The sequence below is a fragment of the Hylobates moloch genome, unplaced genomic scaffold (assembly GCF_009828535.3).
Source record: "Hylobates moloch isolate HMO894 unplaced genomic scaffold, HMol_V3 SCAFFOLD_9, whole genome shotgun sequence".
NCBI classification, from domain to species: Eukaryota; Metazoa; Chordata; class Mammalia; order Primates; family Hylobatidae; genus Hylobates; species Hylobates moloch.
Genome location: NW_026652284.1, coordinates 14,614,544 through 14,630,075, shown reverse-complemented (window position 1 = coordinate 14,630,075; position 15,532 = coordinate 14,614,544). Strand labels below are relative to the sequence as shown.

The 15,532-nt window shown below is 58.5% G+C and overlaps 2 protein-coding genes and 1 long non-coding RNA gene across 3 annotated transcripts; 1 reads left to right on the top strand and 2 right to left on the bottom strand.

The window, feature by feature from the left end:
• Window positions 1–1,795: 1,795 nt before the first annotated feature.
• LOC116812967 (uncharacterized) lies at window positions 1,796–11,154 on the top strand. Its single transcript, XR_004370853.2, has 2 exons — window positions 1,796–2,625; window positions 10,984–11,154. It is a non-coding gene; the product is annotated as an uncharacterized LOC116812967 (long non-coding RNA).
• Window positions 3,988–9,152, bottom strand: TMEM82 (transmembrane protein 82). Its single transcript, XM_032759028.2, has 6 exons — window positions 8,575–9,152; window positions 8,312–8,384; window positions 8,025–8,199; window positions 6,733–7,153; window positions 4,958–5,145; window positions 3,988–4,470 (listed from the first exon to the last, which is right to left on the bottom strand). Exons 1-6 carry the CDS (start codon window positions 8,660–8,662, stop codon window positions 4,384–4,386), a joined length of 1,032 nt encoding a protein of 343 aa, XP_032614919.1. The 5' UTR covers window positions 8,663–9,152; the 3' UTR covers window positions 3,988–4,383.
• Window positions 9,297–15,259, bottom strand: SLC25A34 (solute carrier family 25 member 34). Its single transcript, XM_032759027.2, has 5 exons — window positions 14,320–15,259; window positions 13,178–13,243; window positions 12,928–13,080; window positions 12,446–12,580; window positions 9,297–11,974 (listed from the first exon to the last, which is right to left on the bottom strand). Exons 1-5 carry the CDS (start codon window positions 14,695–14,697, stop codon window positions 11,792–11,794), a joined length of 915 nt encoding a protein of 304 aa, XP_032614918.1. The 5' UTR covers window positions 14,698–15,259; the 3' UTR covers window positions 9,297–11,791.
• Window positions 15,260–15,532: the final 273 nt, after the last annotated feature.

Below are 15,532 nucleotides of genomic sequence, written 5' to 3'. Positions count from 1 at the left end.
CGCCCAGGCGGGAGTGCAGTGGCGCAATCTCGGCTCACTGCAAGCTCCGCCTCCCGGCTTCACGCCATTCTCCTGCTTCAGCCTCTCCGAGTAGCTGGGACTACCCGGGAGTGCAGTGGCGCAATCTCGGCTCACTGCAAGCTCCGCCTCCCGGCTTCACGCCATTCTCCTGCTTCAGCCTCTCCGAGTAGCTGGGACTACAGGCGCCTGCGACCACGCCCGGGTAAGTTTCCTTTTTTTTTTTTTTTTTGAGATGGAGTCTGGCTCTGTCACCCAGGCTGGAGTGCAGTGGTGCGATCTGGGCTCACTGCAACGTCTGCCTCCCGTATTCAAGCAATTCTCTGCCTCAGCCTCCTGGGTTCAAGCAATTCTCTGCCTCAGCCTCCAGAGTAGCTGGGATTGGGCACTCACCACCACGCCTGGCTAATTTTTGTATCTTTAGTAGAGACGGGGTTTCACCATCTTGGCCAGGCTGGTCTTGAATTCCTGACCTCGTGATCCACCCACCTCAGCCTCCCAAAGTGCTGGGATTACAGGCGTGTGCCACTGTGCCCTGCTCTACCACCTTCCTAAATGCCCCGGCCTGTTCTTGCCACAAGGCCCTTGCTGAGCTGTCTTCTTGCCCCGGGAAGTTCTTCCTTCCGCTGTTTGCTTGGTTGCCCCCTCACTCTGTTCAGGTCTCTGCTCCAATGCCCCCTCCTCACAGGAGCCCTCTGTGGACGCAGCTTCTGAGATGCCCCCAGGATCCCCACCTCCTGGGATCCATGCCCTCCCCTCGGGTGGGTGGGACCTGGGGACCTCTCCTCAATGACAGATTGTGGCCAAAACAATAGGATGTCACTTTGAGCATTGAGTCACAAAGCATGGTCTCGCTTGTACTCCACCCCTCTCCCTGGTCGGCTCTGAGGAAAGCCAGCTGCCACGTTGTAGGGCTGCCCTGCAGGAGGCCGATATGGCAAGGAAGAAGGGAGGCCCTGGGTCTTAAGACGACACCACAGCCTCGGTGACACCTTGACAGCAGCCTTGAGACACAGGACCCGGCTCAGCAGCACCCAGATCCCTGACCCACAGAAAGAGCAAGATGATCAATGTCTGTTGTTTTAAACTCTTCAAGTTTGGGGGGTAATTTGTGACGCAGCTGTAGATAACAAATACACCTTCTCTCACTCCTGCCCCCCGTCACTCTGTCCCCTGAGCCAGCTTTACTTTTCTTTGTTTGTTTGTTTGTTTTGAGACAGAGTCTCACTCTGTTTCCTGGGCTGGAGTGCAGTGGGACAGTCTCGACTCACTACAACCTCTGCCTCCCGGGATCAAGCGATTCTCCTGCCTCAGCCTCCCGAGTAGCTGGGATTACAGGCATGCGCCACCACGCCCGGCTAATTTTGTATTTTTAGTAGACACAGGGCTTCTCCATGTTGGTCAGGCTGGTCTCCAACTCCTGATCTCAGGTGATCTGCCTGCCTCGGCCTCCCAAAGTGCTGGGATTACAGGCGTGAGCCACTGCGCCCAGCCTCCGGCTTTACTTTTCTTTGCAGCATTTTGTGGAGGGGAACCTCCCTTACTCCTCAGCATCCCCAGTGCCAGCCTAATGCCTGGCTCCACGCAGGTACTCAGTGATGACTTACTGAATGAATGAATGGGTGAAGAAATGCAAGTCCTCAGAAAGAAAATGCCAGAGCTCAGAAAAGCCAGAAGTAGGGGTTCAGGACGGGGAGGCCAGCTTACCCCAATCCCAGCTGCCCCAGGGGTCACTACCCACTTTACGCAGGGCCTGGGGACACTGGTCCCCCACCTCTTCAGCACGATGTTGCCCTGACCCTAGAACCTTCGTCCTGGCGGCAGGCCCCAGGGGTCAGGCTCTTAGGGTCCCCTTAGGGAACTGGTCCCAGCCTCATGCTTTGCCCAGACCATACAATGTGGATTGTCCTATGCCTGCTGGACTTCAGGCCTGTTTTTCTCCATTTGTTGTGGAGATTTGCTAAATGCCTCATTTAGAGTGAGCTCATTTTATGCCCGTCAGTCTTTTCACGAAAATATTTCGATAAGAAAAGAATGCTATTCCAGTCCACATGTCCTGATTTTCGTTTGGAAAACAATCCCTGTGCCCATAAAAAGGAAAGGACTGCTGAGTCCAGTCCCCTCCTGGCCCTGTCCCTAATGGGGCCCAGGCTGTGCCAGGGATCCAGAGGCTGAAGCACATTGCAACAAGAACACTGGCCCCCGCTCGGAACCCAGAGCCAAGTCTGGGTCCGGCAAGGGGCTGGCCCTGTGCCCACCTAACTGAGCCATTTCCTCCCAGACTGGGGCACATTTCCTGTCCGGAGGGAACAGAGCGCATTCCCAGGCGGGGTGGACTGGGTCCTGCATTGGGGGAGGGGATTCCGTAGGCATTTTCCCAACCCCAGTGACCACGCCCTGGGATGAGAGGCCTGTCCTGGTGGTAGGGTTAGGAGCATGGTTCAAAGGGTGCTGCTGGAGCTGTCCAATGGGTGGCCATTCTTGGAATGAGCTGAAACCACCCGGCCCTGCCTTGGGTGCAGCCTGCTCTGTATCCCAGGTGTGCTGAGCGTAGAGCGAGAAGGATCCTTGGGCCACCCCTGCCTGCTCCCAAGCAGCAGTCTTCGGGTGAGTGTGGTGCCTTTGTCGAGAGGGAGGGACCCTCAGAGCCTGGAATCCTCAAGGTGCCCTCTCCAGGCCTCCCCTCCTCCCTAATGCCTTCCTGGCCACCCCCATGCCTCTCAAACCCCCTCCAGAAAGACCACTGGCCGGGAGGCTCCTTTGCCCTGTGGGGCTTCCGCTAGGAAAGGGCCCTGAGTTGCAGCCCTGGATCCCCATGGAACCAAAGGGCCCTGGGGGCTGGGGCTGGGCTCCCTTGCACCGAGGTGGCTGGAACCACATTCCAGAGCCTGTCGGTAATGGACATGCCACATTTCTCATCTCTGTTAGTTTCCCTGGCCCCAGATTTTCAACAAGAAGAGGGTAGCAGGGAGCATTCAAAGCACTTGAGCTCTGGGGGCCAGGCCACCTGGATTCAAATCCTAGCTTTGCTACTTAATGCCTGTGCGCCCTTGAGCAAGTCACTTAACTTCTCTGAGCCTCAGTTTCTGACTCTGTAGAAAGGGATAACAGTGCCTGCCTCTTGGGGCTGATGTCAAAATGAAATGAAACAGTGAAAGTAGCCAGCACATGGCAGGCACCCAGCATGCAGTGGTAATTCTTCTGCCAGGTTCAGAGAGGGGCAGTGACTTGTCTAAGGTCACACAGAGGGTAGGCAGAGGAGCTGATACCCAACCCTTTGGCCTTCCTGAGCTGGGCCCTGAATGCGCTGAGATGGGAAGGATGCTCATGGCCTTCAGGAAGTCAGGGTTGGGGCTGGGGACCACAGAGCACCCAGCAGAGGCCTGGTCAGCATTGTGCATCCTTCAGCTCTTTCCCAGCCTGGGATGGGACAGGACATGGCCACTATCCACCCAAGACTGCAGGTAGGTGCCAGACCAAGTGTCCATCCCCCCGTCCCCTCACCTCCTCAGCCACCTCGGTACTACGGTACTACATGCCCCCCCTTACCACTCTACCCAGAATGGTTTTTCTCTGTCTGCAAGGAGCCATGTCCCCCAGGGGACCCAGCCCAGGCCAGCCTGAGGCACATATCCCAGGACCTGCCAGAAGAGCTGTGTGGCCTCAGAAAAGCCTCTTTCCCTCTCTCTGTGTTTGTGATTATTCTTTGTTGTTGTTTTGTTTCTGAGACAGAGTCTTGCTCTGTCACCCAAGCTGGAGTGCAGTGGCACGAATCTTGGTCCACTGCAACCTCCACCTCCCAGGTTCAAGCAGTTCTCCTGCCTCAGCCTCCTCAGTAGCTAGGATTACAGGCATGAGCCACCATGCCCAGCTAATTTTTGTATTTTTAGTAGAGGCAGGCTGGTCTTGAACTCCTGACCTTAGGTGATCCGCCCACCTTAGCCTCCTAAAGTATTGGGATTACAGGCGTGAGCCACCATGCCTGGCCTCTGTGTGTTCGTGATTCTAAGCACAGGTTGCGAAAGTCATCGTCTTTATTGTTCATGGAGAAGGGAAGGGAGACCAGTAAAGGGGGAGCCCTCCTGAGGATGCACCCCCACCCCTGCCCAGGAAGGCAGGTCTGAGAGGCTGCATCATTGCCCACCCCAAGAAAAAGAGGGTTCAACCAGGGTCCCCAGGTGTCCCCTCTCCAGAGGCTCCCATCCCCAAATCCTGCCTTCCCTTCTCGGGGCTCCCAGGGCCTGCGCTGAGCTCCGGGCAGGGGGCCAGCTCTGCCACTCTGCCTCCAGGCATCACCCTGGGGTCAAGGCCTCACAGGTCAGGCTGGTGGGCTTGAGACAGACTCCAGATCCTCCCTGAGGCAGGTCAGGAGGGGGCCGAACTCTGGGACTGGGGTGCCGAGGGCAGGGGCTGGCTTGGTGTTGACACTGGTGACCTCTGGGATGGAAAATCCTGAGGAAAAGCATTGAGAATGACACCACCCATTCATCCATCCCCCTGGGGGCCTCGGGCCTCCAGTGACCCGGGCACTTCCTCCCCCTTGGGCCTCTGGGTTGTTGCTGGAGAGGGCTGTGGACAGGGTGGGGGGTGCTAGTGACCTGGAGGACAGCCCTGGCCTGGTGACAGAGGGTGGGAGAGGTGATTCCAGCTCCCTCTGCCCCTGACCCCCAAGAGAAGTCACCCTGGCTCTGTCTTTTTTTTCTGGAGACGGAGTCTCACTCTGTTGCCCAGACTGGAGTGCAGTGGCACGATCTTGGCTCACTGCAACATCTACCTCCTGGGTTCAAGTGATTCTCAGGCCTCAGCCTCCTGAGTATTTGGATTACAGGTGTGAGCGACTGTGCCCAGCTGGCTCTTCTTGAACTTGAGCCTCTTGAGGCTCCTGGGCTGTTTGAAGCAGGGTTCGTTGTCTGGGGGACACGTGGGATGGGGTGCCCACCTGTATCTGGCAGAGGTCAAGCAGGGTGCGGATGCCCACCAGACACCAGAGCTCGCCCAGTAGGGAGACGAGGATGCCCAGCAGGTCCAGCCAGCGACCCACGGTCAGCAGCAGCATGAAGAGGCCGCCCATGCGCACCAGCACTGTCTGCACCTGGCTCTGCAGGCCGGGGTGCTGCCGCTGCTCCTCTGTGGGATGCGGGTGCCTGTCACCGTCCGACCCCACACCCCGGACTGGACCTCCCAGCTCCCTGACCCACCCTCCACAGGATGAGCCTTCCCCTCCCGTGCAGCCCTCCTCCCATCACATCCTCCTGGTCCCCACCCCTGCTCTGAGTATCTGCAGGGCACCAGGTGCTCTGTCTCCAGGACTCACTGCCCAGCCCACAAGCCTCCAAGTGGTCCAGGCCAGAGCCCTACAGCCTCGCAGCCTCGCAGTGGCAGGAGTCGGTCTGACTCCTTTCTTTGCCGCACACCCGTCTCTAGTCCCTCAGTTAGCCCTGGCAACTCCTTCTGCCAAGCACATTCCCAGCTGAACACCTCTCGCCATCCCCATGGACCCACCTGGGCCCAACCACCTTCCTCTTTCCAAGGAGCCTCCTTGATGGGCTCCCGGCTTCTGTTCTTTTTTTTTGAGACAGAGTCTTACTCTGTCGCCCAGGCTGGAGTGCAGTGGCACGATCTCAGGTGGATCTCCTGACCTCAAGTGATCCACCTGCCTCGGCCTCCGAAAGTGCTGGGTTTACAGGCATAAGCCACTATGCCCGGCCAAGACCTCTTTCTTTCACTCTCTCTTTCTCTCTCTCTCTTTCTCTTTCTCTCTCTCTTTCTCTCTTTCTTTCCAGAATCTCTCTCTGTTGCCCAGGCTGGAGTGCAGAGGTTTGATCCTGGCTCACTGCAACCTCCACCTCCTGGGTTCAAGCGATTCTTGTGCCTCAGCCTCCTGAGTAGCTGGATTACAGGCACAGGCCACCACACTGGGCTAATTTTGTATTTTTACTACAGGCAGGGTTTCACCATGTTGGTTAGGCTGGTCTTGAACTCCTGACCTCAAGTGATTTGCCCATCTCAGCCTCTCAAAGTGCAGGGATTACAAGCGTGAGCCACTGTGCCCGGCTAACCCCTTCTCTACAAAAAAATAAAATTAGCCTGGCATAGTGGTGTGTGTCTGTAATCCCCACAACTTGGGAGGCTGAGGTGGGAGAATCACTTGAGCCCAGAAGGCCCAGGCTGCAGTGAGCCACGTCATGCCACTGCACTGTGGCCTGGGCCACCAAGCAAAACCCTGTCTCAAAAAACAGAAAAGCAAAACAAAACAAAAACACAAACAAACTTGGACAGTAGCCTCTCATCAGACTTCTCTGCCTGGCTGATGAGGGCTCTCCAACAGGCCCCTTCGAACCTGGCCAGCCTCACCCCTTCCCCGTGCCCTTGGGGTGACAGCCACACTAGACTTCTGTGGCTTGTTTGGTGCTGCCATGCCCTCTCTCCCCTCTGGGCATTGGCACATGCAGTTCTCTCTGTCCAAGATTCCCTTCCCTGCCTCACTTCTCTTAGAGATCTCCTGCTCATCCTTCAAGGCCCAATCTAAAGGCTACCCCCTCAGGGTGCCCACCACATGCTGCTTCTCTGCACTGCCCCCACCACACAGCCTCTGTCCTGACCAGGCTCTCTGGGATGGCAAGAGTGAGGGCTGATGGCTGTCGGCCTCCCCGGAGCCTGGCCCAGACGGAGGGATGTGCGTGGATGGAATGGAGCGGGCCCCATAGCGCTCACCCTGCATGTAGATGACCAGCAGCGTGTAGCAGATGGTGAGCGGTGTCCAGAACCGCATGGCCTCCGAGGTGGTCAGGAAGTCCTGGTTGATGAGGACCACAGCTGCCAGGTCACCCACGGCAAAGGCCACGGCCAGGGCGCGGCCCAGCAGCTGGGGGAGGCCGTGTGCACCGGCCAGCAGGCCCAGGCACACCCCACAGTAGAGCTGGCTGCTGTGCAGCTCATAGAGGCGGCAGACGTGGCGGTGGAGGCGCCGGGCACCGAGGCCCAGCAGCGTGGCCAGCCCGAGGCTCAGCAGCAGGTTCAGCGTGCGGTGAGGGGCGCCCTCCTGCAGGAAGCTCAAGCCACAGGTCAGCCCGCAGCCCAGAGAGTACTGGCACAGCAGGTAGAGCTGCAGCCTCTCGGCAGCGCCCTGGGAGCCCTGCGGGGAGTGCAGAAGAGGGGCTGAGATGTGGGGGCTGCCTCACCACAGGTGCTGCGGGCCACAGGAGGCCGGAGCCTGAAGGGACCTTGGGGATGGCTTCAGTTGAGCCTAGGGGATCATTACTCTCTTAATTTCAATCATGTGTGGTTTTTTTTTTTTTTTTTTTTTTTTTTTTTTTTTTGAGAGCCTCCCAAGTAGCTGGGATTACAGGCACCCGCCACCACGCCCAGCTAATTTTTATTTATTTTATTTATTTATTATTATTATTATTTTTAGAGATGGGGTTTCTCCATGTTGGCCAGGCTGGTCTCGAAATCCTAACCTCAGGTGATCCGCCTGCCTCGGCCTCCCAAAGTGCTGAGATTACAGGCGTGAGCCACCGCGCCCGTCCTTTAATCACGTCTTAGTACTTGGAGCCCATCTGTTAGCTGAAGGGTGGTGGTTCAAGTCTCAGAGCCCTGGGTCCAAAGCCTGACTCTACCTGTTGACCATAGACAAGCCACATACTCTCTGAGCCTTAGTTTCCCCATCTGTGAAATGGGGAATCAGAGCAAACCTTTACCCCTGTGGCTGTGAGGATTACATGATGCACACGGCGCACTTGGCGCAGGGCCTGGCACTTTGGGGAGCCGGATCTACAGAAGCTGTCGCTCTTGTCTTCCTGGGACTGGGACTGTATCCACTGTGAGTGTGGCCGCTTCAGCAACCAAACCCGAGAGTGCAACCTGCAGCCTCTGTTCTCAGTCTTACGGAAAATACGGCAAAGAGGCTGGGATGCTGGACCTGGGCCCTGCTGCCCACGTTCCGGGGGTGAGTCCCAGCCCTGGGCTGGGGAGTGATCCACCCACTGCCTTCCTGGAGGCCTCACCTTGCCCAGGGACAGCAGCGTGGACACGGCCCGGAGGGAGAACTCGAGCACCACTAGGGCAGCCACCCGGGACCCCACGACCGTCAGAAACAGGGCCAGCCCCGCCAGGTGCACCATTTCCAGCGAGGCCCACTGGGCCTGAAGCCGCTCCTTCTCAGGCCGCCGCTGCGGGTCACTGTGGGGACAGAATGGGTGTGGGCAGGGGTGCAGAATTGCCACCCTCGACCCCCGGTGGGGGTCCCCGTGCCCCCAGCCACATTCCCTGGGGGGATGAGGTGGGCACTCACTTGGCACAGCCCACGAAGAAGTAAACTTTCAGGAGACTGTTCAGGACCAAGACTCCAAGGGCCCCGATCAGGCCTGAGGGGGCAGGAGGGAGGCAGCGAGGCAGCGTGCAGGGGTGTTAGGAGGGCAGGCTTTGTTGGTAGGGTCAGAGAAGGGGGTGGCCAAGGGGCGGGGGCGGCCGGAGACCAGGTGGGTGGGGTCCACCCTGCACTGCAAAGAGCTGGAAGGGGGTGGGGCCAAGGCAGGAATGGGGCGAGGTGCTCACCTTGCAGGAGGGAGTCGAGGAGGCTAGAGCCCCACTCGAGGGAGGGGAGGCCGGGGAGCCAGGAGGGGAGGGATGGAAGAGAGAACATGGCAGCCCTGGAAGGAGCCCCAGCCTCTGGCCAGGTCTGCGCAGGGACAGACCAACGTCACTGGGCAAAGGTGTCAGTGGAGGGAAGGAGAGAGGCTGGGAGGGTCAAAGGCCCAGGGGAGGGGAGGGGAGGGGAGGAGAGCCAGGGGTGTTAACCCTTTGAGGCCCAGAAGCTCGGCAAGGTCCCAGCTCCAGGCACAGGGGGCGCCTGGAGCCAGCTGCTGCCCAGGCTTCCCATTTGGGCAGTGTAGGGTGAAGGGACGGGTGTCTCTGGGCTGGTCTCTGGTCTCTGTCCATGCTGAAGTCTGGCGTCCACTTTACTTGAAATCTTCCTTGAGGGAGGCCGGGCGCAGTGGCTCACACCTGTAATCCCAGCACTTTGGGAGGCCGAGGCGGGCGGATCACAAGGTCAGGAGTTCGAGACCAGCCTGACCAATATGGTGAAACCCTGTTTCTATTAAAAATACAAAAAATTAGCCGGGCATAGTGGCAGGCACCTGTAATCCCAGCTACTTGGGAGGCTGAGGCAGGAGAATGGCTTGAATCCAGGAGGCAGAGGTTGCAGTGAGCCGAGATCACGCCATTGCACTCCAGCCTGGGCAACAGAGCAAGATTCTGTTTCAAAAAAAAAAAAAAAGAGAAATCTTCCTTGAGGGCTTGGACCTCCCAATGCCCCCTCGAAGTCCCAGGCTCCATCTGTCCTGCCCAGCCTTAGGTGTGAGTCCTGTCCTCTTGCAGCCTGAAGTGTGGGCTCTGACCCTTCAGCCCAGGGTCTGAGAGTAGGGACTCTATCCCCCCATAGCCAGAGATCAGCTCTGCCCTCTCAGCCTGAGGTCTGGGGCTCTCTTCCCCCATAGCCAGAGGTCAGCTCTGCCTGCTTTTTGTAAGGTCTGGTTCCAGCTCCGGCTCTGACTCGGTGTGGAATCTCCTACAACCCGAGCCTGCCTGAGCCTTCTCCTCCCACAGGCCGGGGCCGCCCTTCCTGATGCTCCTCCCTGGGTCCACTAGGTGGCAGGCCTCACCTGGGTCCAGCAGGGCGGGGCTGAACAGGTGGACCACGGCTCCCATCCTGCTTTCAAAAACAGAAAGGGCAGAGGGAGCAGAAGCTGGGGGTCAGGGATGGGGGAGACTGAGATTGGCCACAGAGGGGGGTCGTTGAAGTAAACAAAATATAAAACTTTATTGGTTTGGAGTGTGCAGTAGCAGGTGTTTCTGGGAGCAGCCCTTACAGACTTGGGGTGTGGCTGGGAGGGCAGGTGGGGCTGCTCGGCAGCAGTCCTGCCCCTGCCAGGGAGTTGGTGTCCATCTCTGCAGTGCGAAGGTCGGTGCAGCGTTGAGAGCACACCCACAGGGAGTGGTGCTCAGTCTAGAGAAAGGACCCAGGGCCTGCTGCTGGCCCTGCCACATCGCTTCCCTTTCCCGGGCCTCAGTCCCCTCATCTGAAGAATGGGCACCCAGAGCTTCTTTCAGGCTTGTCAGGATATGTGCAAATGCCCACAGGGCGGGCAGCTGGGAGGCCCTCTGTGAGAGCCCTTAGACGAAGGTGGCTGAGGCCAGGCGCAGTGGCTCACGCCTGTAATCCCAGCACTTCAGGAGGCCGAGGCGGGTGGCAAGGTCAGGAGTTCGAGACCAGCCTGGCCAACACAGTGAAAGCCTGTCTCTACTAAAAATACAAAATTAGCTGGGCATGGTGGCGCATGCCTATAGTTCCAGCAACTCGGGAGGCTGAGGCAGGAGAATCACTTGAACCTGGGAGGTGGAGGTTGTGGTGAGCCGAGATTGCACCACCGCACTCCAGCCTGGGCAACAAAGCGAAACTCCATCTCAAAAAAAAAAAAAAAGATGATGTTGGCTGAACTGCGGCCCCTGCAGATGTGCAAGTTGAAGTCCTACCCCCTAGTAGCTCAGGATGTGACTGTATATGGAGATAGGCTCTTGACAGAGATAATTAAGTTAAAATTGGGCCAAGTGAGGTGGCTCATGCCTGTAATCCCAGCACTTTGGGAGGCTGAGGCCAGTGGATCACTTGAGGTCAGGAGTTCGAGAACAGTCTGGCCAACATGGCGAAACCCCATCTCTACTAAAGATACAAAAATTAGCCCGGTGTGGTGGCAGGCGCCTGTAGTCTCAGCTACTCAGGAGGCTGGGGCAGGAGAATCGCCTGAACCTAGGAGGCCAAGGTTACAGTGAACCGAGATCATGCCACTGCACTCCAGCGTGGGTGACAGAGCGAGACTTCATCTAAAAAAAAAAAAAAAAAAAAAAATTAAAGTGGGGTCATGAGGGTGGGCCCAAAGCCAACATGATTTGTGTCCTTATAAGAGGAGGAGATCAGGACACAGACGCACATCGAGGACCACCATGTGCAGACACAGAGAGAAGGCAGCATCTGCAAGCCGTGGACAGAGGTCTCAGAAGAAACCAGCCCGCTGACACCTCGGTCTCCAGCATCCAGCCTCCAGAACTGTGAGAAAATACATTTCTATTGTCTAAGTCGCCCAGTCTGTAGTTCTTTGCTACAGCTTCCCCAGCAAATAAGGCAGGTGACGACGCCACAGCCTCCTGGTGCACCCCAGCCTTTGCCATGGCACAGTGACCCCTACGGGCAGTCCGGGCCCATGGGCCTGTCACAGTCACGCACTTGTCAAGCACATAGGTCTGGGGTGAGCTCCAGTCCTGGCTCTGCCACTTCAAAATTGTGTGGCTATGGTCAAAGCCCATCGCCACTCTCAGCCTTGCCTTGCTAATGGTAAAAGAGGTAAAAGTGCCTGCCTCGTGCTGCTGTCTGAGGCCTAAGTGAGCCGATGTATGTAAGTTACTGGGCCTATGCTGTGTGCGTGCCCACAGCGGTTGCTATAACTGAGTAAGGCTCTGGGATGTGGTGACCCAGTACACAGTACAGAGAAGGAAGAGAACTGTCTGGAAGACAGAATGGGTGGTAACTTGAAGTGGATGCTCTGGCCCTGGATGCGCCAAGGGGCTGGATGGACCAGAGCTGTCCACACTCTCCTGGGGCCTCTGGCAGGGCCTGGGCCCATGGCCTGCCCTGGGACAGCCAGTTGTCCTGGAGCAGGCCCTCACTTCTGGCCAAGTGCCGGCTGTGTCAGGACGTCGGGGTGAGGGCCGCCATCTAGGTGCCCTGGTGCTGGGCCCGCCCAGCCAGTTTCCGAAGCTCGTCCCAGAAGAGCATGCTGAGGATGGTGTGAGGGCCCAGGCGCAGGTAGGCGGGGCCCAGGCCCTTGTAGAGTGCCAGGGGGCCCTCCTGCCGCCAGATCTTCACCATGCAGTCGGAGAGTCCCCCGTAGAGCTGGCCCTGGGGAAAGACATGGGGTGAGTGTTACTACAGGGGCCATGAGGCCCTGGCTGGCACATCTTGGCACACGGGTCAATTTCACCCCCACACACCCTATGGACAGCACCTTTGTATTGGGCACATCTGTGAGGCTGCAGTGCCATGGGAAGGCTGTGGGATCAGGCCTGGATTCCAGTTCTGGCTCCTCCACTTACCAGCTGGGGGAACTCATGCAAGTCACTGGATCTGTCTGAGCCTGTTTCCTCATCAGGAAGATGAATGTGATCATAAGGATGGAATAAAATCCAGATGTGAAAGTGCTTAGCCTGTGCCTGGGACCCGGGGGCTCAGCAAACAAGCCCAGTTAATGTGTTTGCATGCATGGCCTGTGTCTGCGTGTCTCTGGCTGTGCATGTGTGTGTGTATGTGTGTGTGTGTTGTGGGGGATGCTCCCAGCTCCCCACGTCCTCCCCTAGACCCGCCCCTGCTCACCCTGCCAACTCTGTCCACCGGCTGATTGTATAGTCGCGTGCTGACCACATCGAAGGGGGTCATGACGACAACCACGGCTATGCTGCTGATCATGCCCCCAGCCAGGGCCACCAGCCAGCTGTCCTCCGGGAGCCACTGTGGGGATGGCACAGGTGCTGACCCCTGCAACTGCCCTCTACCCACCCACGTGGTGCCCTCCCGGCCTCCTACCACACAGGGGCTAAAAGGGCTGCAGAAAGGGGAGCAGATGAGGCCCCTCCAGCCATCCTCCAGCGCTGCCACCCTGAGTTCCTTCTCAGCTTTGGGGTTCACTGCTGATCCCCCACTCCTGCTGGTACCAAGGGCCGGAGTCACGACCCTGAAGGCAGAGGCAGGGCCCCATCTGTTGCCACCCCCCAGTCTTCCCTGTGTGGAAGGAGGCAGGTGGCCCCCCTCAGTCCCATGTGTCTCTGTGAGTAGGCACAGTGTCCCCAGCTCCTCACCTGTTGCTTCTGCACCCAGGCCTTGGCAGAGGCGAAGGTGGCCAGCTGGGCAGCTGAGCCCACCATGACTCGGGGCACAGCCCCACCAACGCCCTGCCACAGCCCCAACAGCCCTTGCTGCCGCCAGATGGTCTCCAAAGCACCCAGGACAGTCTGTGGGGAGAGGGCACGGGGTCACTGGCCACCCTGCCCAGGCTGGGAGCATGCCCAATCCATGCCCCCAGGGAGATCTGAGAGTGGCAGGCCTCACCTGGTGATTGTGCTGGTGTCCCACGGCCATCGCGGCCACTGTCTGGGCTTGCAGCTGCGTTTTGATCTATGGGAGCAGAGAGGACACGGGGTGTGGGGATGGAGCCTGGGAGAGCCAGGATGAGCTGTGTGTGTTGAGGGCACCCCCGCCCCCGTGCCCCTGAAACTCAGAGCTCCATGGTCCCGAGCCTGAAGCTTAGGGGTCAAGTGAAATAGGGTTGAGGTGCAGCTCTGGAGTTGGCCTGGGTTTTGCATCTCAGTGTGACTTGGAGCAAGTTACTTAACCTTCTCCCGGCCTCAATTCTGTCACGGTTGGAAAGCTGTTCTGAGGATTAAGTGAGACAGTGACTCTCCAGCACCAGCCAAGGACAAGGCGAGCCTTTGCTCAAAGGTAGCTTCTTTCTTTCTTTCTTTTCTTTTCTTTTTTTTTTTTTTTGTGACAGAGTCTTGCTCTGTCGCCCAGGCTGAAGTGCAGTGCCATGATCTCGGCTCACTGCAACCTCTGCCAACCGGGCTCAAGCGATTCTCCTGCCTCAGCCTCCCTGGTAGCTGGGATTACAGGCATGCATCACCACGCCCAGCTAATTTTTGTACTTTTTAGTAGAGACAGGGTTTCACCATGTTGACCATGCTGGTCTCAAACTCCTGACCTCAGGTGAGCTGCCTGCCTCGGCCTCCCAAAGTGTTGGGATTACAGGCGTGAGCCACCGCACCCAGCCAAGGGTAGCTTTTTTCAAAACATTTTTTTATTTTTTATTTGTTTTGGGCAGCCCCGAGGCGCCCCTGCAGAGTGCACACGAGGAGGAGGCCCTCAAGGGTAGCTTTTATTCTTACCGTACACGAGGCCACTCGGGAAGAGAAATAACCAAGCCAGGATTTGAGCCAGCACATCTGCCACCCTCTGCCCCCTCCCCTGGCTCAGGACCAGTGGGGCAGGGTCCCCAGGGGAGCATGGATCAGAGCAAGGCCCTGGTGCCCTGGGCCAAGGGGCAGATTCCAGGCCTGGGCTAGGATGTTCCAGGGAGCAGCCCTACCCAGGCTGCCCCACCCCACCCAGGTCCACTGAGCCCAGCCTTTGGAGGCTGCAGGGCCCCTACGGGTGCTGGGTCCTGGGATGGTGGAGGATGGAAACAAGCCACTCACCAGGTAAGCAGGGCTCCCCACGAAGGCTCCCAGTGCCCCTGCCACGGCTCCCGCAACCACAGTGCCACCTGGTTGCTGCGTGAGGCCAGCCTGGCACGCCAGGCTGTAGCAGTAGAAACGAACGCTGTTCATGAGGCCTTGGTACAGAAGGCCGGCAGCCAGCCCCTTCTGCAGGCCCCACAGCCCGTCTGCTCGGGCCACAGCAGTGACAGAGGCTATGAAGCCCCGGTAGGGCCGTGGGTAGGTGCCCTGGGCCTGCAGCTCCCCCTGCAGCTGCAGCCGCGTCTTCACCACCTCCAGGGGGTTGGTGAAGACACAGGCCAGGCAGCAGGCAGAAGCACCCAGCACCAGGTCCACTACTGGGGGCACCGTTTCCATGGCCTCAGGGCCAGTGGCCTTCTGTGCCCGGGTCAGGGCACAGGCCCTGTGGTGGTGGCGTTTAGGCTGTCTGTAACCTCACAGGGCTACGGGGCTGGGGTTTGCAGGGGCCCGAGGCCATGTCTAGAGGGTGAGGGTCCTGGTCTGACAGGCCTGTGGCTGCCTGGAGTCCCTGGTCTATCTCAGCAGTCCACCTGCTCTGCTCAGCTGTTCCAGCGGTCTGCCGGAGCCTGGGACACGCCTCTGCCGGCTGTGACCAATCCCAGCTGCCTCTGTGCCCACACCTGCCAGCCGAGGGCGGGCCTGGACCCTGGGATCTGGGGGAAAGGTCACTTGGGACTGGAGGGAGAGCGTGGATAGGGAGAAGGTGCCAACCAGCCCAGGCACCTCCTCCTGGCCTCCCTCTGTCCCTGGGCAAAGGGCTGGCACCCCTGCCTTGCCTCTGGCTTAGACTGTCCAGCTTTGGCAGAGCCCTGGGCAGGGGGCAAGTGACCGGGAGGTCCCTGGCATGGGGCACACAGCCAACTCTGCCCCTGCCCCACCCTGCCCCGATGTGCCCCTGGTGACTGACTTCCCCTTTCCAGGACTCAGTCTGCCAGTCTGGCTCCCACCGTCTATAGGCCCATGCTCAGCAGGGTCAGAAGTAGAGAAGGGCTCTCGAGCCCCGGGGAGCTGATTGGAATCCCAGGTGTGGCTCTTATGTGCGACCCCTGGGCAAGTCACTTCCTCTCAGAGCTTCAGTTTCTCTCATTTGTAAAATGGAGATACTGACATCCACTCCAGAAGGTTCTGTGGAGGACTGGCAATGAGAAGAGTGTGCCTAGGTCAGTGCTGC

What these genes read in the sequence shown, in the direction of transcription:
- TMEM82 (XM_032759028.2), bottom strand. Translation starts at nt 8,662, where the DNA reads ATGTTCTCTCTTCCATCCCTCCCCTCCTGGCTCCCCGGCCTCCCCTCC. An exon ending in TTCTTCGTGGGCTGTGCCAA is followed by an intron (nt 8,200 to 8,311) that starts GTGAGTGCCCAC and finishes CTGTCCCCACAG; the next exon opens with TGACCCGCAGCGGCGGCCTG. An exon ending in CGCTGCTGTCCCTGGGCAAG is followed by an intron (nt 7,154 to 8,024) that starts GTGAGGCCTCCA and finishes CACTCCCCGCAG; the next exon opens with GGCTCCCAGGGCGCTGCCGA.
- SLC25A34 (XM_032759027.2), bottom strand. Translation starts at nt 14,697, where the DNA reads ATGGAAACGGTGCCCCCAGTAGTGGACCTGGTGCTGGGTGCTTCTGCC. An exon ending in GACACCAGCACAATCACCAG is followed by an intron (nt 13,081 to 13,177) that starts GTGAGGCCTGCC and finishes CTCTCCCCACAG; the next exon opens with ACTGTCCTGGGTGCTTTGGA. An exon ending in CCTGGGTGCAGAAGCAACAG is followed by an intron (nt 12,581 to 12,927) that starts GTGAGGAGCTGG and finishes CCATCCCCACAG; the next exon opens with TGGCTCCCGGAGGACAGCTG.